Source organism: Oryza sativa, chromosome 10, assembly GCF_034140825.1.
Source record: "Oryza sativa Japonica Group chromosome 10, ASM3414082v1".
Taxonomy (NCBI): Eukaryota; Viridiplantae; Streptophyta; class Magnoliopsida; order Poales; family Poaceae; genus Oryza; species Oryza sativa.
This window is the reverse complement of record NC_089044.1, coordinates 19464705-19489505: the sequence shown is the minus strand read 5'-3', so window position 1 is coordinate 19489505 and position 24801 is coordinate 19464705. Positions and strand designations below refer to the sequence as shown.

General features: G+C 40.1%; 3 protein-coding genes across 3 annotated transcripts; all 3 read right to left on the bottom strand.

Annotated features, from left to right (window-relative positions):
• Positions 1-125: 125 nt before the first annotated feature.
• Positions 126-3624, bottom strand: LOC4348994 (E3 ubiquitin-protein ligase HAKAI homolog). Its single transcript, XM_015758095.3, has 3 exons — positions 3202-3624; positions 2171-2229; positions 126-1363 (listed from the first exon to the last, which is right to left on the bottom strand). Exons 1-3 carry the CDS (start codon positions 3562-3564, stop codon positions 277-279), a joined length of 1509 nt encoding a protein of 502 aa, XP_015613581.1. The 5' UTR covers positions 3565-3624; the 3' UTR covers positions 126-276.
• Positions 3625-7544: 3920 nt separating this feature from the next.
• On the bottom strand, positions 7545-13424 carry LOC4348993 (ABC transporter G family member 11). The gene is made up of 10 exons (XM_015758089.3): positions 12664-13424; positions 10986-11275; positions 10422-10593; positions 10204-10326; positions 9974-10102; positions 9679-9873; positions 9464-9550; positions 9099-9371; positions 8780-8887; positions 7545-8165 (listed from the first exon to the last, which is right to left on the bottom strand). The coding sequence occupies exons 1-10, from the start codon at positions 13108-13110 to the stop codon at positions 7818-7820; spliced, it is 2172 nt and encodes a 723-aa protein (XP_015613575.1). The 5' UTR covers positions 13111-13424; the 3' UTR covers positions 7545-7817.
• Positions 13425-18809: 5385 nt separating this feature from the next.
• Positions 18810-24801, bottom strand: LOC4348992 (probable N-acetyl-gamma-glutamyl-phosphate reductase, chloroplastic). Its single transcript, XM_066304573.1, has 14 exons — positions 24706-24801; positions 23791-23928; positions 23472-23579; positions 23157-23243; positions 22973-23023; positions 22805-22876; positions 22492-22611; positions 22179-22239; positions 21986-22066; positions 21695-21774; positions 21480-21569; positions 21187-21315; positions 20971-21090; positions 18810-18998 (listed from the first exon to the last, which is right to left on the bottom strand). Exons 1-13 carry the CDS (start codon positions 24799-24801, stop codon positions 20983-20985), a joined length of 1221 nt encoding a protein of 406 aa, XP_066160670.1. The 3' UTR covers positions 18810-18998; positions 20971-20982.

The window sequence follows — 24801 nt, the reverse complement described above, 5'->3', positions numbered from 1 at the left end:
GAGATAAAGTCCAAAAACGTTTTAATAGGTTAATGAATTCTGACGTTTCAACATGTAAAGATTACACCAACTGTACAATGGCATTAAATCATCCAGAGTAACAATCACACAAACATCATGAAAACTTCGATCTCAATAGGAATTTCATTAGGGATATGATCGTTCATGGCACAACACATTTCTCATCAGCAACGCAGAATGATGAGACCACCGTTTTCTCGATAAGTACAATCCAATTTTGACAGCAACAATTAAATTACCGTACATAAATAATCATCAAGTTCTGCTAAAAGTTTGCTGTCCAGCTGAAGGGGGCTGTGTAGGGGGAGGTGGGGGAAGTGACATCTGCATTTGCATCGGCATGGGCATCTGCGCTAGAACACCCCGGTCACCTTGGCCAGAAAGATCCCTACCTGGTATGCCTGAATTCATTGAGCCATCAGGCATGACTCCGAAACCACCTTGCAGGAAAACCATTCCGCCACCTCCCTGAGGTTCACCTGCACCTTCAGGCATTCCCTGTCCAAGTGGCATCGACTGAAATGGGTTGCCCATCAATCCCATGCCCCATGGACGCTGAAGCCCCTCAGGGAAGCTTAAAGGACCAGGTGGCGTAGGTTGGACCCCCGAGGCTGAGCCTTGATCCAGTCCAACATCTGGTAGTTGCATCTGGAAAGGGGCACTGAAGAACTGTGGATTTCCATCTTGTTGGAGAGGATAATTGAATGATGTGTTGGACATTAATGGCTGATTCATATTCATGGGCATCATGAAGTTTGGCTGATGAGGCATTGGAGGAAACATGAAAGGCGCATTAGGCATCATTTGCTGTTTGTCTTGACTACCATGCTCTGATTCTTGGCGGACTGGAGTCGCCCCAGGTGCATTTTCATGAGCCCAGTTGTAGGGCCGATCAAATCCTTGAGGCGGGTTGTTCTCACTTGGAGTATCCCCTGGTGGATAAGAGTGACGACCATGGAATGATGGTGGTCTTGATAGCATAGGGGGCCTCTGTGGGGTCTGGTCTCTGGAATGGTGGTAGCGAGATCGGTCATCACGATCTTGCACATGAGAACTTGAAGAGGGTGAAACACCAGTCCGAGGAGGAGCACGTGCAGTAGACATTTCAGGCATCTGAGATTGTCTTTGATCACCCCCAGAAGCACGGGAAATGTTAGGAGCATCTGGCTCATTACGTTCTTCCCTCTCTGGAGTATTGTGCAGGAGGTTGGCATGAACTTCAGGTATATGAGAATCAAATTCAGATCTCTTAAGGAAAGACTTGAGACACATAGGTGCAGCACAGATAAAAATCCCTTCCATCATTTTCACAGTTTGAATCTTCTGAATGCGCTCATCACAACTGAAAAAAATAGGTTAACAAAAGTTTAAAAGTGGCAGGCGCCAAACCAAGTTGATCTGTAACAAAATACTAGAAGATAACAATGCTAGCTAGTAAGATTTCTCACTTTTAGTGCAATATTTCTTGAAAAATCTTATGAGCATGTGCAACATTTGATTGGCGAAGAGACACAAAAAGTAGCATTCCAAGGCAGACAGCAACATGAAGTGTATCACTGCTTACCCAGTGTCCATAGCTATTGATGTAAAAGATTAACACATCCCATGAAAGCAATAACAGAATGCAAACAAGCCATAGTTTATTAGTAGTACCAAACCATTTGAAATTCATGCATACTATAATACTCCCTCCGTTTCAGGTTATAAGACGTTTTGACTTTGGTCAAAGTCAAACTGCTTTAAATTTGACTAAATTTATAGACAAATATAGTAATATTTATAATACTAAATTAGTTTCATTAAATCAATAATTGAATATATTTTCATAATAAATTTGTCTTGGTTGAAAATGTTATTATTTTTTCTACAAACTTAGTTAAACTTGAAGCAGTTTGACTTTGAGCAAAGTCAAAACATCTTATAACCTGAAACGGAGGGAGTATATCTTATGATCTACTCAGTTGAAACTCATTTTGGTAGAAAACTTAACAACTGAAGGAAATTAACACATCAATCAGGAATTCTCAGAGATCATACGAGAAACTTCATTCCATACAGAAAGATCACTTTGTTACTGCATGTTATCCTACTGAGAATAAGTCAATAAACTAACAAGATCAAGTTCCAGAAAGTTCAGGAGAATGCTTACAGATAGCAGCTGGAATCACTTCTAGCACAGGCTAAACAGAAAGCATGTTCACAAGGAATCTGAAATAAATAGGAAAAAAAAAGAGATGTCATAACACTATCGTAGGGTTCACCAAACATATAGTAACAAAAGAACTATATAAAGTTAATGGTCATGTCTATACTCTATAGCAGGCTAGTAATACGGGCAACAGGAAAATCATATATATTAGCTTCAAGCCTACAGAGACAAATATATAACACTGAAACTATCATGACAATCCTAGATACAGATGGTTATCAAATACAAATACTTTGCACACAATAAGTCTGTTTCACTTGCTTATGTCCTTGCCAAAGCTAGAATCAGACAAGCTTTCAAAAGTATCACTGTTAGCACAAAATCGCCAATACAAATAAATCCAAAAGCTCCGAATATTAAAAAATATGAAAGACCCTGTCACTATGGAAATAAGGTCATAACTAGATTTAGCAATGACTCCCACAGCATCAAGAATTCAGCATATTATCTATATTTGACATGCAAACTATGTAGAGTCCTCTAACCAAGTGCTACTCCTACCATATTAGTATTGTAGCAGAACAAAAAGCACAGCATTCATCTAAAATGACTTTGACCGGACTGCATGTCGCCCCAACTGTATCGAACCACTCCCAAATGGTCTTCTACCCAATAATTAGTGCTGCTTCCTGAATGATGGGTAAATGGGTAATCAGATAGCATCGCCATGTGGTTAATAAAACCTCTCTCTCTCTCTCTCTCTCTCTCTCTCTCTCTCTCTTTCTCTCTCTCTCTCTATATATATATATATATATATATATATATATATATATATATATATATATATATATATATATATATATATATATATATATATATATATATATATATATATATATATATATACTTTAAACTTCTTGCGATGAACTAAAACTTTTTTCCCCTCAAACCACAGCACAGCTAGCAAAAGGCAAGCACATAGAAAATGAGGAAAAATGAGGAGGAGCTAGGGTTTTACTATAGGTGCATACGAGGCGGCCGTAGAGGGCGATGGGGAACTCGCAGCGGCAGCAGATGTGGACGCGCTCGCCGAGGGGGCGGCGGGAGCGGCGGCCGATGGTGCGGGCGGCCGCGACGGCGGAGGTCGTGACGGCGCCGAGGCTCTTTGCCACGGCGAGGTCGGCAATCACCAGGTGGTCGGGGCACGCGACCGTAACGGACTCCGGGGCCCCGCCCGCGGCCGCCGAGGCCGACTTCGGCGGGCCCCCGCCGGCGCCGGCGCCGGCGCCGCCTACGCCGCCGCCTCCGACCCCGCCGCCGGCCCCGGCCGCCGCGCCGGACGCGGCGGCGCCGGAGTCCGACGAGCCGATCTTGCTGAGGCGAATCTGGAGCATGTCGCTAGGGTTTCTTGCCGCTTCTCTTCTCTCCAGTTGGGTGGGGGATTTTGTTTGTTTGCTTGCTTCCTCCTTTCGTTGGGGCCTTTCGTTGCCGAGTTTGGGCCTTTTGGGCTGCACTTTGGCCTGCTAGAATGTAAAAAAGGCTTTCGGCAAAATTTAACCATTTTGGGCTTGTTTGGCAGAGCTCCAACTCTTTAGCTCTAGAAGTTGGATCTATAGTGGAGTTGTTGAGCAATCTAAACTCAGCTCAACTCATATTTTAGGTGGAGTTGAAACTGTTTGGCTGGGCTTTAGCTCCATAAGAGTTGAAGCTAGAGTTGGAGCCGTACCAAACATGCCTATTTTTTTATAAAAAAAATAGGGTTAGAGTCGTAATTGTAGTTGAAAATAGGGGTGTCGGACACAATTGACTTAAATATGTATATATTTTATTTTGTTTGGAACTAAAATCATTGGACTTTGGTTACCCTGAACTAATCCATTTGTCCTAAAATAAGTTCATTACCAATACAAACCAAAACAAAAATTAGAATACTCCTACTTTATCAAATATTATGTGATTATTTTTCATTTTATTTATTTCCAATGCAATTATTCCTAATTGCATAAACTTTGGTGTAATAATTACTCAAAATGCACCTATTTTGGAACAAATGGGAGGGAAATATGAACTAATTGTGGAATAAAGGGAGTATATAAAATTAATAAAAAAAGATTTGGGATTGTCATAGGAAACTTAACAGGGTTAGTTTTCTAACAGTGAAAGTACATGTACCAACCTCTTCATAAAAAAAAGACAGCCATTTCTTTTCCATGACATGAGAGTATAGATGGCCATCTGGGCTGCCCAGCATGGCATGGCCCAGGCCCGGTCATGCCTGGGCTGAGGCTTGTCGGGCCGGCACGGCTCGACCGACACACTAGGCCGTGTCGTGCCACCCCACCGGCGGCATACACGGCCCAATACTACTCGGGCCGTGACGGGCCGGCCCGAAGGCACGATGGTCCATCGTGCTTCCTCAGAGAAAAAGTCTATTTTTGGTCCCTCAACTCTGTGGGGTGTGTTTAAATGGCTGGAAAATAAGTCTATTTTGTATACCTCTTGTCTTGGGCCTTGCCTTAGACGACTATTTAAGTCTATTTTGCATCTCTATATTTTTTTTATTTGATCGGGCCATGCTGGGCCAGCCCACCGTGCCGAGGGTGCAGCCCAGGCACGACCCGGCTGTCGGTATCCCGTCAAAAACTTCCAGGGTAAAAATTTCCACTTCTCATGCCGTACACATTATACCCTAGGAGATCATGTAGAGAGGTCATCCCCCAATTTGCTGCAAGCCTGCACTGCTGTCTCTGCTGCCGGCAATGGCCGGACAACTCACGATGGCATCCTTACAACTTCAACCACTGCAACTGAATTCATTCAAACCCATCCGATTCCTGTCGTTAGATGGTAGCATCTGTAAATGTTCTTGGAATATCCGTTTCAAAATATATTTATCTGTCATTGAGGAGATCAAGATGGAGTTTTTACTGTAGATATATTTCAGACTTTGTCCCCAAATTTAGTGCTTTGATTGATGAATGCCATGGAGTACTACTATTAGGTAAGGGTATGCCTTGTCCTTTCTCATTAAGTTTTTTTCAACAATTTGCAGTTTGCCGTGTTCATAGTAATGATGCAATTTGGCATTTTCTGTTGTGAATTTGGACGTGCAATCAATGAATGAATAAATGAATACATCCAAGTTTCCAACAATTTGATGCCTGTTCAGTAGTACTTCAGTCCTCACATCCCCTTCTGTTCTCTCTGTAGATGAGATGAGAAGAAGAGAAGAACATGAGCTGATGACCATTTCATTAGTTCTCAAAAAAAGATGAACACTTCATTTCCAATCACATCTTCTATTATATTCCTGTCTGATCTCTGAATTCTATCCTAACCTCTGTAGAAAAAACATGCAAGGACATTGGTAATTTAGTTGAACATACTAGCAGGCTTCCAAAAGCAAGTTAGAAAATATTCCTCATGCCACATTGCCACTTTATGCCACGCATGTATTCGCCCATAACCAGACAATTCACACAAACCCCATGATCTACTAGAATTTCAGCTGGCTAAGTTGGCAAGATTCAGTCACTGTGCCAGTAAAGGGTTGTAATTGCACACCAACTTCAGACGCTTCATGTCATTGGATTAACCAGCATGCTATGCCGTGCTGAGAAGGGAGCCTCACCTGTCTCACATGTCTTCCCCTCTGAATGCAGCAAGCACAAGATTTAAGCGCAAGCAGCTGCTTGCTCTAGTCGTAAATATTTGACGTTTAGAACAAGACTCAGTTAAACTTTTAAAATTCCAAACAAATAAAATGGTATACTTTATTTGCCTTGAAAAGTACGATCGTAATATTATAAAACTAACACACACATCACCTAACACTACGAATCTGGACAGGGAGTTAGGCGGTATCTAATCTAGTACTATGTTACTGTATTTTAGGATGGAGGGAGTATTAGATTTTATATACTTGCTTCAATGTGGAATTGGTGGTCGGAATTTTTGAAGTTTGACGAAATTTTGTTCTCAACAAATAAATGTATTTATGATAGGAGGGAGTACTGGTGTACTACCATCCTGGGTTTCTCTTTTAATTTATTGGATCTCTTCAGTCATGGGGCTGGCTCATGGTGGCATCATGCCATCAAGATTTCCATCTACTTTTGCCAAGATATTTCCTGCACAAGATTACTACTACTATCCACTTTTGCCAGGATATTTCCTGTACCACTGTTCACAAAGATATGACAGGTTCCTGTGCTTTCTATCCTTTCATCAAACCGTATGACATCTTGTGCCCAGTTGCTGCTGTTGCACAATGGTTTCATTTGTGTTTGTTATTGCAACTGCTCACTGCATTAACTTCTATACATGTGATCTGCAGCTAGCATCGTCTCAGCTCATGCTGCTGCTGCCACCACACCTAGGGTGTGTTTAGTTCATGTCAAAATTATAAGTTTGGTTGAAATTGGAACGATGTGACGGAAAAGTTGGAAGTTTGTGTGTAGAAAAGTTTTGATGTGATGGAAAAATTGGAAGATTGAAGAAAAAGTTTGGAACTAAACCCGGCCCTATCCATTGCAATATTTCATTGAGGTCACAGAGAAAAGATGGATGGGGATCAACCCATTATCACCAATTTATGTTACAACAGTATCTTTGCTTTTTCAAACAGTTACAGTAACAAAGCCCTGAAGATAGAACAGCTTGTCATTACTGATGAACATCGCCAAACCGCTTCTTGACAGGCCACAGGATCTTGTTATGTTCAGACTAATCATGGGTCATGGAACTCGCAAGTAGCATATATACAGTTTGTTCTTGTCCAAACTCCAAACTGCATACTGTATACTCTCCTGACAAGATAGAATAGCTTGCCATTACTGATAAGCATTGGTGAACTGCTTCTTAACAGGCCACAGGATCTTGTGATGTTCAGACTAATCATGGATCATGGAAATATCAAGTACTACTAGCATATATACAGTTTGTTGCTCTTGTCTGCATACAAATAAACTCTCCTCACATGATAAAACAGCTTGTCATTAATTACTTATCAACATTGCAAAATTGCTTCTTTAACAGGCCACACCATCTTGCAATGTGTTTAGATTAAATGATGGATCATGGTACAAGCAAGTAGCGAACAGTTTGCTCTTCAATACTCATAAATATCATATGTCCTTTCTTGGATGTTTTTCTCTTGCACAACCAAACTGCATACTGTCCTGACAAGATCCTTGTGAAAATCTTCAGTACCTTGCTGCCATATGCATCATTGCCAATCTGTAGCAGCTGTAGCTCCATTTTGGACAAACCCACTGCTGCAAGATGCCATCCAAACAAAATGGAACCATCAAATTTCCAACTTGAATAAGTTGTTACTACTAACTGCAGCAAGATCAGAGATAAGACAGAGACCTGAAACTAAGCACTAGCTAAACTTGCATTCAGCTGCTGATATACACCTTGATATTAGTAATTATCAATACAATACAACAACACAGCTTGATCGATTAATTAAGCATTGCTACTACTATAACACACAATTATCATATCAGATATTCAGGTTCTTTTTTTTTTAGTTCAGTTTTAGCCTCTCCCTCTCTCTCTTTTTCTTCCTCTGTCTCCACTTGTTCAGTTGAGGAGTTCAGAGTTTCAGAGTTTTCAGAAGCCGTGTCTGTCTCACGGGTGGTCAGGCCGGCGGCAGGTCGTCGGCGGCGTCGACGACGTAGGCGCGGAGCGACGGCGAGCGCGCGGCGGAGAGGTCCGCCCCGCGGCCGCGGGCGCCCTTGCCCTGCACCCGGCGCCGCGCGACGTAGCCGCGCACCCACGGGGTGACGTCCTCGCTGACCTTGATCATGGCGAAGAAGAGGAGGCGGTAGATGAAGATCATGCTGAAGAGCACGGCGAGGTCCAGCCACTTGGATCGGCTCACGTCGATCTGGAACACGTTCTCCAGGATGTACTCGCCGGGGATCTTGGGGAGCTCGTCGTCCTGGTTGTCGAACACCAGGCCCTTCAGGTCGTTCTGGTACTGACCCTGCAACAATGTCAGATGGAAAAAAAAAACCAGTCAAACATTCGAATCTGCACATTTTTTGCTTGAATTTGTTGCTACTCGTGTGTAATTCTCCATAGTTGTTTTATGTTCTATTACATGTGGTGGTGAAAGCTGATAACAGATGTATAATAAGCAGTTTAAGAGATTGACAAAAATTATGAAAAATATCGATCAAACCCATCAAAATTCAAATTTACCGCTTTTTTGCTGGTAGTTTTTCCGAATTTATTGTTCCTCATGTATAATTATCAATAGTTGTTTTATGTTCTAGTATTACATATACTAGTGAAAACTGACAACAGAGGTATAACCAGTTTAAGAGATTGACAAAAATTATGGAAAATATCGACGAAACCTGTCAAGATTGAAATTGGCCCATTTTTGCTTCAAATTTCTCAAATTCGTTGTTTCTCATGTCATGTTCTATACATGTACTTGTGACAACAGAAGTAACAGCAGTAACACATGGACAAAATTTTGATTTTGATTTTTTGGTCTTGGGTTTAAATTTTCCTGATTTGTTGTTTTAAACCCTGATTTGAGTTCACTGGTTGCTTCAGTTTATGAGCTGTAAAAAAAGTTGAAATTTTTACCTGCAATGCCCAGTAGTGGAAGCTGATGTATGACATGGGATACCTCCAGAATGGCTTTGGGATGTCATGGGGAAGCCTGAAGTATCCTGAAACCAGCATGAATATCCCCTGTCCATTTCCAAAAGATATTTTTCTCTTCAATAAATGTTGTTGCATGTCATGATCATGAGAGAATATTAACAAACATCAACATTATGTTGTGCAGTTCCAAGTACAGTGTCAAAATTTAATCCCAGTTTGTATGCGTTGCAGGACTCCAAACAGTGCCTGATAAAGATGGACAGGATCAAGTTGTTGTGATGGATGGTAATTAATTCACCTGAATTCCTGCACCGATGATGATGCCCATGAGGAAGTTGGGGATGACACTGGCAATGGCCATCATCAAGCTCTCGACGACGGTGACGCTTGCGTAGAGGCAGAGGACGAAGAAGAGGTAGTGCGTGAAGCCCGGGTGGAGGCGCACCATGAAGTAGCACATTGTCCCGGAGATGAAGGTGATCAAGATCAAGAATGGCATTGCCGAGATCGTGTTGCTTATCACGAATGCCAGCACGCCATAGTGCCCATTGAGCCTCTCTCTCTGAAACACCTGAAAGAGCATAAAAAAGATTCTGTGAGCATGGTTTGCTGTAATCTGAAGAACTTTTCTAACCCATTTGTTGATTCAGTGGTGACACAAACCTTCATGTCTTCCACAAAAGACGGGAATCCTCCAATCGACATGAACGTGACAAAGCCGAAGACGAAAGAAGCACATGCACCTCTTGCCTAATTGTTTTCACAGTTTTATCAGATCACCAAGCTTAACATCAAGTATTCAGTTCAGGGTAGCTAGATACTTTTCAGTGTAAGTTTGCATCCAAATAGAAGTGACAACTGAAGAAGGAAATTTTTACCAGAATTGAGCTGTATCTGGTGCCAACATTGAGGTAGATTGTCCCGATGCAGACTGTCACAACAATGTAGATGATAAGCCTCAGCCAGTAGTACCCGAAGTCCCGCGACATGTTGATGAACGATCGCTTCGTGAGTGTGAAAGCCTGCATCCAAAAGCTAGCCTGGCTCCCTCCTGCATCCAGCACTGTCCCTTTCTGCAACAAAAATACCATGTGAGTCCTCTTAGCTTGCATTACAATGGTCTAGCTGTGGTTGAATGTTTGGGGAAGTTGCTGTAGTAATCTAGTTACTTACAACCCGTGCCATCTCATTGACTTTCTGCTGCGCAGCAAAGTAGTACTGTGAGTTCTTGTAGTAGGTGATCAGCCTTCTGATGGCCTCCGAAGTCATAATCCGATCAAGTGGGTCATCGGATCTTTCAAACTATGTATGCAAAATGTGAGCACAATTTCAGTCAAGGCATGCACAGGTAAGAGTGCCAGTTGTAGGTACTAGGAGGAGACTGACTGAATCCTGAAACTTACTCTTCTCTTCATTGATCCTTTCAGAGTGGCCTTCACCTTGTCGAAGTCTGCGTTTATGCATCTGAGGAAATGATCCGATGGATTGCGCAGCGGTGGGCAAGGGAAGCCGGCTTGGGCAAAGAACTGCAAAATGCAAAGAACAGTACATGATTCAGGGAACCCATATAGATATTAGCATTGCAGAAGCAACTTAATAGAGTTTGTGAAAACTGACATACCTGACAAGCTTCAGAGGCCAGCCCAAAGTAAACAGTTTTGCCTCCTGAAAGGAGATACAAGCGGTCGAAAAGCTCGAAAACCTCGCTGCTCGGCTGATGGATCGATGCTATCACTGTCCTGCCATCCCTCGCTAGCCCACGCAGTGTCTGTGTCACGAAGAACGCTGAAGCACTGCAACAGATTAATCATCTGCACATCAGTTACTTAGACAGATAATTGCTACTGTAACAATTACAATCACTTGACAAATGACAAGGCATAGTAACCTTCTGATAGTTATACCAGGAATGAGTTTGATAAACACTACTGGTTGAAAGCAAAGCAAGGTAGAGAGCTGTGCAAATCAAATCTCCACATCTCAAGTTCAGCTAGATTGCTATCATGCTTGCTAGATAGCTAGATTGCTATCATGCTGGGCCTGGATGTAACTAAATGTTTACTTTATTTTCTCCCAATCTTAATGAAATTGGTCGGCCAGCCTTTGGCCGACCCGGCATGCTTGCATGATCCATTAATTAATGTAATAACAAATGATTTGCCATAAATATAATAGCAGTACCTACCTGTCAAGGCCACTGGTTGGTTCATCCAGGAAGAGCAGCCTGGGCCTCATCAGTATCTCAAGGGCAATGCTGACCCTCCTCTTCTCACCACCACTGATTCCCCTCAGGTGCCAATTGCCGACCACCGTGTCGGCGCAGTCCTGCAGCCCCATCTCGACGATTGTGCCCTCGACAAGGGCGCGCTTCTCTTCCATGGGCATCTTGTCGGGAAGGCGAAGCCGCGCCGAGTATGAGATGGTCTCCCTCACCGTCAATGTGCCGATCAAGTTGTCATCTTGGGTCACATAGGCCTGAAATTACATATTTTACTGAAACTTTCAGTAAGCTGGAGCCTGGAGGTAACTTCTTTTGTTACCTTGAGATTATTACTGCATCAGACGAAGTAAGATAATATATGCACATAACTTCAGGTATCACCTTATCATTTTTGACAAGGTAGAACTTTTTACATACAGAAATTTTGCTCTTTTTTTCCTTGATAATACTTTATAGTTATTGATTGGTACAGAAGTTAAACTACTTCCTACATATTAGGTTGACAGTTTTGACAGAAACAAATGAAGCACAACTGCACAAGTCATGAAAAATATCAGCAACAACCTTCTTTTGGACTATGTTTTTTCTTTTAAAAAAGCTCCTGTTAAGTCATAAAGAAATGATTTTGGACAACATGGTGACACACGCTACATGTACAACAAATAATCAGGATTGTCAACAGATCATGAGTTTTTGATGAGCATAGTTTCTGAAAAAACTGGTAAACCACATCCCATCTGCTGGGGAAGTTCCTAGTTTTCCTTGCCAACAAGCTAGATGACTGAATGAGTGTTAACTCCATTACCAAACACATACCTGAAAGAGCTTTTTTTTTTCCTATCTAAAAATTAACAAGCAGAAACTAGTTAATTGATTGAGCCAGATCCCCCAATTAATCTTGGCCAGAAATGGGTGATCTATATCCATGAAAGGGAGTTATTAATGCAGTAAATTACATCTGCAGAGAGGCAGTCTGTCCAAACACATGCAGAAGCCAGAAAGCAGCAAGGTTCCAAGAAATGGCACGTGGCAACAACAAAAAAATGACCCATTTCTTTCTCATTCTGAAATCGGTTGTTCAGGTGATTCAGATAAAGACCCAAGTAATGAAAGCAACAGAAAGGAAAAAAAATATACAATACACATTCTAATCAAACACACACAAAAAAAAATAAATCTTCTTCAAGAAAATGAAGTACTGCAAAAAGAACACACACATATTCCATGTTTTTTTTTTCTTTTGTACTACAAGTATTCTCCCTGTGTGCAGTTATACTTCAAGAAATGAACTACTTCCTCCGTTTCACAATGTAAATCATTCTAACTTTTCCCATATTAATATTGATGTTAATGAATCTAAATATATATGTTTAGATTCATTAATATCAATATGAATGTGCGAAATGACAGAATGATTTACATCGTGAAACGGAGGGAGTACTTCTTTAGTTTAATGTGCAGCTTTTAATCCAGAAAACCATTTTCTGAAGCAGAATCCAATCCCATATAAAAGCAAAGCTGATTAGTATTTACTAGTATTTAGTACTATTGTACTACTACTAATAACTGATTAACTTAGCGTTGCGGTCAGCAGTTCAGCACAGTGGCGACGGGTCGCCGGCGGCGAGGTGTGCGTGCGTACCGCGGCGCCGAAGGAGAGGTTGGCCTTGCGGCCGTTGAGGAGGACGGTGCCGTCGAGGAAGGCGTTGGCGGCGAGGCGGCCGGCGAGGGCGTCGAGCAGGGTGGACTTGCCGGAGCCGGAGGGGCCCATGAGCGCCGTGATGGTGCCCGGCTCGGCGTGCCCCGTGAGCCCCTGGAGCACGTCCTGCGTCGTCCCTCCTCCGCCGCCGCCGCCGCCGCCGCCGAGCACGACGGTGACGGTGAGGTCGCGCCACGCCAGGCGCGCCGACACGTCGCCGAGGAACTCCGCCGCCGCCTTCTCCCGCCACAGCGTCTCGCTCAGCGGGCTCAGCGCCGCCACCGCCCCTCCCGCCGCCTTGATCCCCACGTCCTCCAGCTCCGCCTTCACCATCCCCGCCGCCGCCACCGCCGCCGCCGCTACTCCTCCTCCTCCTCCCTGCTTCTTCATCTCTCCCTCTCTCGCTTGCTACGTCCGTACGACGCCGGCGACACCGGCTCACCGTGGCATGCGATGCGAGAGCTAGTGATGGAGCTAGCTAGCTAGCTAAGCAAACACCACCTATGAGGGAGGAGAAGAGGAGGAGGTGGTGGATATAAAGGCCAGTAATGGAGGAGCAGGTTAGAGAGAGAAAATCTAGGGAGAGAAGCTAGAGAGAGAAGGAGATCAGGTGCAGAAGTAATGAGGGGTGTAGGGGTTTGACCTAGGGTCAAGGTAGCTAGCTCTAGAGAGTTGGAGGAGTAGAAGCAGCAGCAGCATGCATGCAATATGCAAGCATGCAATGGAGATGAATGGCATGTCATAAGGGGGGGCTAGTAGCTGTTTGGTGTGATCTAGAAGCAATGCATTGTGCATATGCATATGCAATGCAAGCACAAGAGAAAGGGCATGTTTAATTCAAGAAAAGAAATGTTTGGGTGTCACATCGGATGTTTGACTGGATATCGGTAGGGGTTTTCGGACACGAATGAAAAAACTAATTTCATAACTTGCCTGAAAATCGCAAGACGAATCTTTTGAGCTTAATTAATCCGTCATTAGCGTATGTGGGTTACTGTAGCACTTACGGCTAATAATGGACTTATTAGGCTCAAAAGATTCGTCTCGTGATTTCCGCCTAACTATGCAATTAGTTTTTTTTATTATATATTTAATGCTACATGCATGTCTTCAAAGATTCGATATGATGTTTTGGGACTAAACCAGGCCAAAGAGAGAGAATAGATTGGTAGAGATGAAGGAAATTCTCTGACTTAGCTGTATGTGCAATTGAGCCACTGACATGCGGGTCATAACGAAAGTGGAATATACATGTCAGTGGCTCAACCGCTGGATTCTTGGCCATGTAATGCATGCACTGGATTGCAAGTTGTTGGGTTGTGAACAGCCATATGGTATCTCATCACTATCATGCATGCAATGCAGCCACACACGGTTTAGGTTCTTTCTGCTGCACAAATGCTATCCCGACCATGGTTTCTTGTTATAGTTTTTTTTTTTCATTTGCAAAAGAGAGTATTCCCTCTTTCAGAATAATATCATTTATGGTTTATTTTCAGTTATCCTAAAATAAGAGAAATGCCCAGGGTTTTCCAGCTAGCTCCACAAGGTGGTGTGGGCTAGACGACCTGGGTTCGAAGCCTCACCCCTTCTAATTATTTGATAATAGGTCCTTCCCTGATATTCGTGTTTTTAATTATCCTAAAATAAGTTTATTTTTAGCTATCATTAAATCAAAGTTTCTGAAAGCAGTGGATAAATGCATTGGGGGTGGATAAAGAGAGAAATAATTGCATTGAGATTTGATAAGGTGGGGGTATTATATTATTATTATTATTATTATTATTATTATTATTATTATTATTATTATTATTATTATTATTATTACTATTATTATATATGAGATGGGTGAAAATAAACTTATTTTGGGGCCGAGGGAGTAGAGGATAAGGTTTTTATTTTACACCTAGTGCAATGGTGCCTATCATTTACGTGCGATTAAGATTTTATAGCAAAAGTTGAGAAATTGTTAACATCGATTAGAATGAGATAAATATTTAATGTTTAGGTCAAGATTCAGTTAAGCTTTTAAAATTCTAAAAAAAATAATATATTACAATAAGTTTTATAAAATATAAAATTCCTTATGTCCACGAATTTTCGCCAATTCCCTTATGTGCCCCTAAATTTAGCCTCATCCCCTATATAGCCTTGAGTTTTTATTTATTTTGATCCCCTCCATGTCTATTCCGTGAGTCGATAGTTAAACCATTAGATTTTTGTAAAAATATCCATATTACCCTTGTCTGTTAGTGTACTTGTGTGCAAGTTGATTGAAAAAGACAGCCCTTAACAAAAAAATGATTTATTTTTAAAAAAACAAACATAATATAGTTACTTGATCGTAAATTTGAAAACAGGATGAGATAAAATTCAGAGGTATAGAAGGGATTAAGTGAAAACTCATGTGCACATAAGAAATTTTCTCTTTATAAAATCTAGTGAGCTTGTGATATATATGATAGTAGTAGTAATTTTTCGAGGCAAAATCTACATATATCATTTATTTTGTTTTTAATAAATTATTGATGGTTGAAGTGTCATTAAAAGTTTAACTGAATTTTGTTCTAATCATAAAATATTTTTAACTGGATAGAGTATATCGTGTTCGGAGTATAGGAATTTTTTTCCTCGTGAAGTCCTTGTGTTCTCTAAAATCCTAGTGTGTAACCTACGCTGGGTTAGATATGTTGGATATCTCGGGAGGAAAATAACTTTCCAGAACACAAAAGCATAGACGTTCGGTTACAAATTTAATTGATACATTCCCTTTTACCAAAATTGTTGGACAAAGAGGGTCCTTGTTTGGATAATGAATAGTTGAATACTTTGCCTTGATTATAAGATTCCTTGAACGATTTAACCATCGCACGTGAAAACTGGTGTGGCACAACATTGGAATTGGTTGGCACATCAATGATCAAATTTCATATTTGTCTTGCACCAAATTTGCATGATCTCTGGTCCAAAGGTAAAAGTGACATGCAAAACATCATTAACTGGCTTCTAGGAGTAAAAGTTAAATCCGTTGAATTTAGCCCGCAAATCTCTACTCCCTCCGGTTTTATTTTAATTGACGTTTTGGACAATGACATGCTCTACAAGATATACCTTTGTTCTTATTTTTTATTATAATATATACAATAAATAAATGCATGTTTACTTTTATTATAGTGTTTTGAAAGACAAATATATATATGTTTTTCTAGTTTCTTTAAACTAAATATTTTTAAAGTTATTGATGGTCAAAGTTATAAAAATTTAATCTCAATCTTGTCCAAAACGTCAATTAATATAGAACTAGAGGGAGTAATTAAGAGTAGCATGGAATTAATTAAACATGTGACATGTTGGGCTAAGGCCAAACATGCCTCACACAAAAGTGTTACTCCTTGATCTCATTATTGGTTCCAATTACGAAATGCATGCATCAGTTGCTAACAATGTACTAACATGTAAGTTCTATACCAAGATGGCACTCCCAACAATTAATTGGTAGCTAAAGCTCTCTTATTATATGGGCCCTAGCTTCTGTACTTAAAAAACCGTGTCTCAAATTGTCCCCGTGTAGATGATTTTTATTAAAATTCAACAATATTGTTTTCCTCTTCTATAAAAATATATGATTCAATAAAGCAAAACACATATTGTATTTGCATTAAACCGACTGAAGATTAGACCTTACTTTTAGGATTTATAATCACTAGAAAGATGTATATCCAAGAAGACAAAAAAAACATTTCAATTAGTTAAGTAAAGAGTGTATGAACGGCCGAGTTTAGTTCCAAACTTTTTATTCGAACTTTCAATTTTTCCATCACATCAAAACTTTCCTACATACACAAACTTCCAATTTTCCCGTCACATCGTTCTAATTTTAACCAAACTTCCAATTTTAGCGTGAACTAAGGCTGTGTTTAGTTCAGCGCAAAGTTTGGATTTTGGTTGAAATTGGAGATGATGTGACTAAAAAGTTGTGTGTGTATGACAGGTTGATGTGATGGAAAAAGACTGAAGTTTGGATCCAAACTTTGGATCTAAACACAGCCTAAACACACCCTACATGTAGAGTGCTCTTGTGGTAATGTGTGAACCAAAGGAGGAAACAAGAGTTTGTGATAATCTAATCTTCTACTCTCTCCGCTCCAAAATATAAAAACATTTCCTAGTATAACGTTTCTATATAGCCTCCAAAAATATCTTAACGTTCTTATATTTTGGGAGGGGGTATAGTACTTTACTACCACTGGGAAGAAGAAGCAACAGCTATAGCATGGCAATTGGTAGTCACTAGGAAAGTAGGAATAGCTAGATGCATGCAGATTCAGGATGAATCTCTCATGCAAAAAAATGCAGTGCAGCCCAAGCCCGGGCCCTGATCACTCAAACTTAACTGCATTGAAGCTGTGGCAGGTGGATGTTGGTAGGCAGCATGCATTTACTCATTTTTTAGTGCTGTTCTGCTGCTAGCTGCAGCTGGGACTGCTGTTTACTGTGCATGTGTATATATGCATGGATTAATGGATATATATGTAGGAAACCTAGCCAGTCTTCTGGATTCTCATCAAGATAATAGTTTTCTGAACTCTCATTTATTCAATTAGCAATTAAAATATAATATAGATAGTTATATATGTTTAATTATTTCTAGGAAAATGACATGTTTGTAGGAGGAATGTATCAGATCAGGTAGTATTGTCGCCAGTATAATTTATAGCCCATCCTTTCATTATGCTGGTGAGGTTGCATATACTTGGATTCCATGTTATTTTTTTTCAGATATTTTTCATCTCTTTAATGGAAGAAATGCTGGTGGTTGTGAAGGAGTATATGCACGCGTTCGAGGTCCCGTGTGGATCCCAGATTCAGAACAGTGTTTCTCTTAATTAACTTGATATTGATCCAGGGAACATCTAGCATGTTTGTTTCTACTTTCTCTTTCAGTGTAGTCGATTAATTACCAGCGATCCAATTATACTTCTCATAATCTCATACTCTTATTATGTTTTATTGAACTCCGTGCCATACACACAAATCTCAAAGCAAATCTGACGACAAACCAACTATAAACATTTGCATTGCATTGTAAATTAATTGATTTTCCCTTGATTGGTTGACTGCTGAACAGATCCTTAGATTAATTCGAGCTTGCACTTTTGCAGTACACTGTAACAATTCCGGCAAAAAAGTACAATGTAATAACAAACCCACCCAACTCTATCCTGACATGGGAATTAAATCTACCCAATGGCCAATATATTACAGCAAAATAGTGACCAGCAATTCTGAACTAAGTACTACTGTTTACTGTTACTGCATGACCTATTCACTCTATTCTGATGTTCCAAGATAAAGCTATTTCTATTGCATAAGATTTATCTTAAAAGAAGCCATTTCTTCACTTATCCTAACATCTTAATCAATCATAACTATTTTTCATTTACCTTCTTATTATATTTTTCCTCTCGGCCAATTACAATCTTCTCTCAATCATTGCCATCTATTTTTCTCAATATATGTGCAAAACTTTAGAAATGCTTGCATTTGGGGATAGATGGAGTAAATAAATATATACACCCTGTGGCACTGGCCTACATATATACTGTGTCCCCTACACCTGGATCATGTAATACTCTTAGGTGGTGTTTACATCCAGGGACTTAACTTTAGTCCCTGTCTTTAGACACTAATTTAGAGTATTAAATATAGACTACTTACAAAACTAATTACATAAATAAAAGCTAATTCACGAGACAAATTTTTTAAGCCTAATTAATCTATAATTAGAGAATGTTTACTGTAGCATCACATAGGCTAATCATGGATTAATTAGGCTCATTAGATTCGTCTCGCAAATTAGTCCAAGATTATGGATGGGTTTTATTAATAGTCTACGTTTAATATTTATAATTAATTTTCAAACATCCGATGTGATAGGGACTTAAAAGTTTTAGTCCCATCTAAACAGGGCCTTACTTTGGCCCCTACTACATTGTGTATGAGTGAGATATTTGCACATCAAGTACCCTGCAGTTTCTGTGTTCTGATCTACACAGTAGCTAGTGTCCAATTAACTCTGGAAGTTAATGTAATTAAGTGCTCTTCATAAAAAACCAATTTAATGCAAGCATGTTTACAAGTAAAAAAAAACCTTCTAGATGAGATAGTAAACTCTCATAAGGTATTTCACATGCATGAGTTCTGACAGGTAGCTGCAATGGTGTAGTAGTAGTTGTGATGCTGCAGGGGTAGTATCCATGGCTGCCACACTGCAAGTACTGCAAAACCACAGGACACAGAAGTGGAGCTCAGTTAATTACTGTTGTTTTACAGAGAGGGATGATGAGAAAAAATGGCGGGAAATGTTGATGATTATTGTTAGTAGTCAACATTAGTCTTAAGGTATTAATTAATGTGGGAAGCACATGTATAGGGAAAGTAACTTTGATATGTGCCCTCTCTCTCAAGAAAAAAGAAAAACTTTGATGTGGTGCCATAGTTAGCAGGATTCAAATTCTGATATCACGATTATACATATGTGAGTGTTCTTGCTAGAAAGTTAGCAAAATCAGGTCACAAGAGTGAGGTCGTTCGTCGGTCAGCGAATATGGTGGCATATATAGCAAAGGAGTGTTGCTCCAAGAAATGTGTTACGACTTATTGTCGGTGCCTCCCAATTTTTCTTAGGTTTTTTTTCTTGATGAGGATTGTATCCAACATAACCTGATTGTATAATTTGGCTTTAGGTTTATCCTCAAAAAGTAAAAAAAAAGTTAGCAAAAATAACCAATTTAATCGTTGGTCTCTGTTTTTTTAGCGAGTAGAGTATATACCTAGAATTTACGACATCGATTCCTCATAAGGACTTGAAGAACTTTTAGGTACTAATGATGACAAAGAAACTAAGCTCATCACATCAACATAATACCATTGTTTTTTAGATGTTTTGTGATGGACACAATTGTGATGAATACCATTGTGTCCATCACAAAACATCTAAAAAACTCTTGTACTATTTTCTCAAACATTTTTTTTCACTAAACATAGTTAACTAGGAAAATGGTAATGGTCAATGTTGCACAAAATGGACAGACACCATCAGGGACCAAACAAATTAAATTTGAGTAGCTAGAACCTAGAAGGGAGCAGAGGACCATGCATGCAAAAACACAGCAATGGCACAAGGATGCCACTCCAACTGCCAGCAGGCGAGGCGTGTGTGGGGGTGGACCGCGGACAGGCGCCATCCGGCCGTCCGTTCTCATCATCGAACGGCTCAGATCTCATCCGTACATTTGATGTGCTGCCACACTCGCTATCTAGGTACGTAGTAATGCCTTTTATATGTCCCTCTCCCTCCTTGATCACACGTTGATCATTTCATTGGGCGGATAGTACATCAGATGAGATGATATCACTCATATCAGAGGAAGAGATCGATTGGATGTTGGAGTAATTAGGACAAAAGGGTTAGTGTTATGTTTCGATGTAATTTTGGATTAATTAACCAAGCTAGATTCAAGTATGATATACTCTCTCTATCCACAAATATAAAAGGTTATAGTTTTTTTTTGACAAATTAAGGATCAAAAGTAAAGACTATGATACCCTTTATTAGACAAGAGATGGTTGGAGAGTGTGAATATAAATCTCTTATATTTTTAGACAAACTTTGCCTCAATTTTCCTTTTCCTTTGTAAAACTCCCTTTTTATAGTTTTCTCCTACTTTATTCAATGAAATTGGTGTGGTCTAAGTACCGGTTCGTTAAAAAAAGATATATTTATAGACTGAGGAAATTAAGTCAGATTATGGTTGATAAGTAAATGCTCAGGCCGACATATTTGGGTAGGAGCCATGTACAAGTGAGATTGATGTAGTTGTTCTGCTTTGCCAATTAAGCAAGGGCTATGTGTACAAATGCATATTTTGCTGAGGTTACTTTCAAAAAAGAAAGTTTTGTTGAGGTGTAAAAATGACAAACAAAGGCCTTGCTTTATTGAATTTTATTTGATCTGATGACAACACGAGAGCACATGGTATATAGCCTTAGGATTTTCCATGGCAGAAAGCCACTCAGCTAATGCTCTCACTACTGAACTGCCAACTGTAGCTAATCTCTACAAAAACAACAGCACAAACTGAGCAATGCATTTGAGCAAGCTTGGTTTTTTCACACTCCGATGATAACATGGCTCAATGAACTCAGAAGCACCATCTTGACAGAATTTCATATGAAATGGAAACGTACCGATGCAAAGGATCATGGAAATAGGGGCTGATATTGCAGCCCTCTGTTCTCAGGCAGGCCCATCATCAGATTGAGGTTCTGGACAGCCTGACCAGACGCTCCCTTCACAAGATTATCTATCTGTGGAGTTGAAGAACAAGAAAATAAGAATTTCGCATCTTTAAGTCTGAAGAAACTAGTTTGACAATGGGCATAAAGATGGTTGAAGACGCATACAACAGAGATGATGATGGCCCTTCCAGGAATCCTGTCCTCGAAGACATTCATGAAGCAGTAATTTGATCCCACGACATGGCGCGTGTGAGGAACAGTGCTGCCATGTAAAAGCTTGACAAACTCTTCGCCCTGGGGAAGATACAGGTAGATAAAATTGTGATGCTAACAAGAGGAGATGCTCTCACTCACAACATTACATAATCTCAAAACATTTTGATGAATTCATTTCAGTAGAAAACGTCTGTATTCAAATAGTCAGACAGATAATTTAGCCACTGGTCAGACAAACAAACCTCATAAGTAGACTTGAGATGCTGGTACAAATCACCGGCAGTCACTCCAGGTGCCATTTCAACAAACATGGTAGATTGCATTCCACGTTTCTGTTCAACGTAAATATGAAGAATTTGATTTAACTAATGCACACACTCCAGGTGCGTTCAATACAGTACAAAACTGCAGAACCTGGAGTTATTAAGTCAACAAAAATGAGAAAGTAAGTGCTTACCATACAGATCAGATTTGGAGTAAAACTGATAGTGACTTTAGATTTAGCAGCCTCTGAAAGTCCTTGTTCAATCTCGGGAGCTAACACGGTTTTATTGCAATGTGTCAGTAGGGCCAGTTTAAAAGCACTTGGAGGGCAGATAGCCAGATATAAGTAAACATTCTGTAACCACTTTATCGACTATTTGTTTGTCCAAGGGAGAATAAACAATTTCGTTAAAGAGCTATAACACAGTAACTACAACACTGATGTTGATTCCAGCTTTTTGGAAAATGGCAAAACAAGGGTTACCATGACGGTGGCCTTTTATTCCATAAGCATGGATGCCTTCAGCTATCTCAGTGTAAAGATTCGCCTCCTTCGCTCCACGTCCTACACAAATGCATGCATTAGAGAGAAAGATTGACTAGTAATCATGGCAGATATACAACCACTAAATTTGTAGCCATAGTAGTACAGTACGTCAGTATCTCAAGTTACATGCCTGCTCCACAAACCCCAGATTTTGCATCAATGATAATGTTGCTCAGCTTGATCAGTTTTGCCTGCATGGTAAAAACAAATGGTAAAAGATACATCAATGCCATGTAAATTCAACTGATAACATTTTAAAATTTTGCATAGAGTTAAGGGTTTAGAGGAGCATGGCCAACAAACTTTACACTATGGCAACTATCCTTTATATGCTACCAAAATTGGTTAGTTTTGTACACTCAATGTGATTATATTTTGTTGGTTTCATTAGAAATCAGAGAACCATATATGACTAATAACTTCTGTTAATCTTCCCTCATCACCTTTATCAGAGGAACAAGAGGAAGCTGAATAGATGTGGGATAACATCCTGGATTTGCAACAAGTCGTGCATTTCTTATTTCATCTCGAAGAACTTCAGTTAAACCATACACAGCCTCTTGCTGAATAAACAGAGAAGCAAGCCACAGAGTATGAGTTCATAAACAAACATAATTTAATGATACATAACTTAAGATCTTACTAAAAGCAAATGCTCATAAACAACGCTGAGAACTAAAGATCTTATAAATAGTAGAAGTGCATAACCAACACCAATAACTAAACAAGTATGTAGGGACAGGTAGCCAGGAAAACCTGAAGTTCTGGTGCCCTATGTGCATGACCATACCACTCAGCGTACTCATTGATATCACGCAAACGGAAATCCTGTAAAGATGGTCAATTAGACGTAGTAAGAATGGATATTAGATAGCATGAAAGACAATATCTATGCAAATAAACTGTTAGCCTTGTGAAGCATACCGCAGAAAGATCAACAATCTTCAGTTGCTTCGGTAAACCTTTAATAATTTCCTGATAAAAATATTGCAAGCAGGTATCGCTTTAAAAATTCCTCCAATATGCAGAATAGTGTAATTGTGACCTCTAAATGATTCAGGAATTGGTAGGAAGAATTTCAGAGAAGGGCATGGCAATAATAGACAACCTGGGTTGTTCCATGTGGCAAGCAACAAAAAACCGCATCAACATTTGAAAAATCTGCATCTTTTATTGCAACTAAATTTGGGAGGTCCTGCATATCAAAAGATAACCAGCAGAGTCTTACAATTTTGATCAGCAAAATGACTACAATATGGCCCAGAAATTCTAATAAAAATAAATGTACTACCAAAAGGTTCAACCGATTCTTGATGTGCCAAGGATAAAAAAAACTCAGGTCATTTCTTCCTTTTAATTTTTTGAAGAAACAAGTGTAGGCAATCTCGGGTACCAAGGAGCATGGATCAAGAAAAAATCTTACCTGCGTTATCAAATGAGGAAATACAGATCCGAACTGTTCGCTAGCTTTTCTATCTGCGGTCATCACTTTGATATGAAACTGAGGGTGGTTTGCCAGAAGCCGAACAATCTGTCAATGCAAGCGTACTTCAATAATTAACAAACAGAAACAAAAAAGAAGTCGAAGATCTCCATATAGGATATAGTCATAGAAAATAAATGCGGAGCCGGATAGAAGAAACATAAGAACAGAATTACAAGTACATTCGTTGAAAGGAACCCACTTGTATAAGATAACAACAACAAACGCAATTGGAAATAACACGATAAAATGGAACTACCTCAGCTCCAGTATAACCACTGGCCCCTAGAACCGCAATCTGCACCTCCTCCCCTGATTTAACTTGTGTTGTCTTAGAAGAGTATAGTTTCTGTGGTGAAGAGACAGATGCCCTCACACGGAGCGAAGGGCATCCGACCTACATTGCAGAACCATTTGTATTAGTATTCAGGGCACTACACTTATTATTTTGAAAAATGGGATGAAAAACATATCACCTTTGGAGTCGTTTTGAGCATGAAACCACTGCATGACTTCAAATTAAGCCCACAGACTCCCTTCTACAGAATGACAGGAAAAAAAACTCATTTGATTATAATTAAAACATATGTAATGAAGAAATGGCACGTATAAGTTGGAACAAGGATGACTCTTTATGACCAACCAGATGCAAGATGCAGTGGTGGTGGCAGATTACTAAGTCAAACTTCTTCAAGTTCAACCAAGTTTATATCAAAATATAGCAACATGTAAAAACCAAATTACTGATACATCAATCTAATCGTGTAGAATGCCAAACACCAACGTTCGTAAGAATCCACACCTCGGCAAATTCAGCACTGCTTGTAAGTTGTAACCACACACTGCCTAAGAAATTAATCAGCATTGCTAAAATCTCGATTCTATTCTTCCTTTTCGTTTCAGCTGTCATATTACATTTCAAATTCGCACAATCGCACTAAGAGCAATCAATTCAACGAATCAACTCAACCCCATTATACACGCTAATAGCCTGGTTAGCCAATTAGGTAGATGCTCCACGATCCCCGAACAGGAAACAAAAAAGAAGAAGAAGAAAGAGGTAAAGCTCCACATAGACAACCATGAGATCACCATCTCGAGGGACACCCATGGAGGGGTCTCGCGGGGACAAAGAAACCAAGAAAGAAGAAAGAAAGAGCATCGTCACCACCACCTTGGGGGCCGGAGCCGCGGCGCCGCCACCGAGCGCCGTCGACCACCCCATGCAGGTCCGGCGTGAGCCGCGGAGACATAACGGCCGCTGTCCCAT

Excerpts from the sequence above, each read along its gene's own strand:
- LOC4348994 (XM_015758095.3), bottom strand. The coding sequence starts at position 3,564 with ATGCTCCAGATTCGCCTCAGCAAGATCGGCTCGTCGGACTCCGGCGCC. Across the intron at positions 2,230-3,201 it reads TCGCCCTCTACGGCCGCCTC|ATTCCTTGTGAACATGCTTT; the intron begins GTATGCACCTAT and ends TATTTATTTCAG. Across the intron at positions 1,364-2,170 it reads AGTGATTCCAGCTGCTATCT|TTGTGATGAGCGCATTCAGA; the intron begins GTAAGCATTCTC and ends TATTTTTTTCAG.
- LOC4348993 (XM_015758089.3), bottom strand. The coding sequence starts at position 13,110 with ATGAAGAAGCAGGGAGGAGGAGGAGGAGTAGCGGCGGCGGCGGTGGCG. Across the intron at positions 9,372-9,463 it reads CTTTTGTGGAAGACATGAAG|GTGTTTCAGAGAGAGAGGCT; the intron begins GTTTGTGTCACC and ends ATGCTCTTTCAG. Across the intron at positions 8,166-8,779 it reads TCCACTACTGGGCATTGCAG|GGTCAGTACCAGAACGACCT; the intron begins GTAAAAATTTCA and ends ACATTGTTGCAG.
- LOC4348992 (XM_066304573.1), bottom strand. The coding sequence starts at position 24,801 with ATGGGACAGCGGCCGTTATGTCTCCGCGGCTCACGCCGGACCTGCATG. Across the intron at positions 23,244-23,471 it reads TTCCTCATTTGATAACGCAG|GACCTCCCAAATTTAGTTGC; the intron begins GTAAGATTTTTT and ends TTTGATATGCAG. Across the intron at positions 22,067-22,178 it reads ATCTGGGGTTTGTGGAGCAG|GACGTGGAGCGAAGGAGGCG; the intron begins GCATGTAACTTG and ends GCATTTGTGTAG.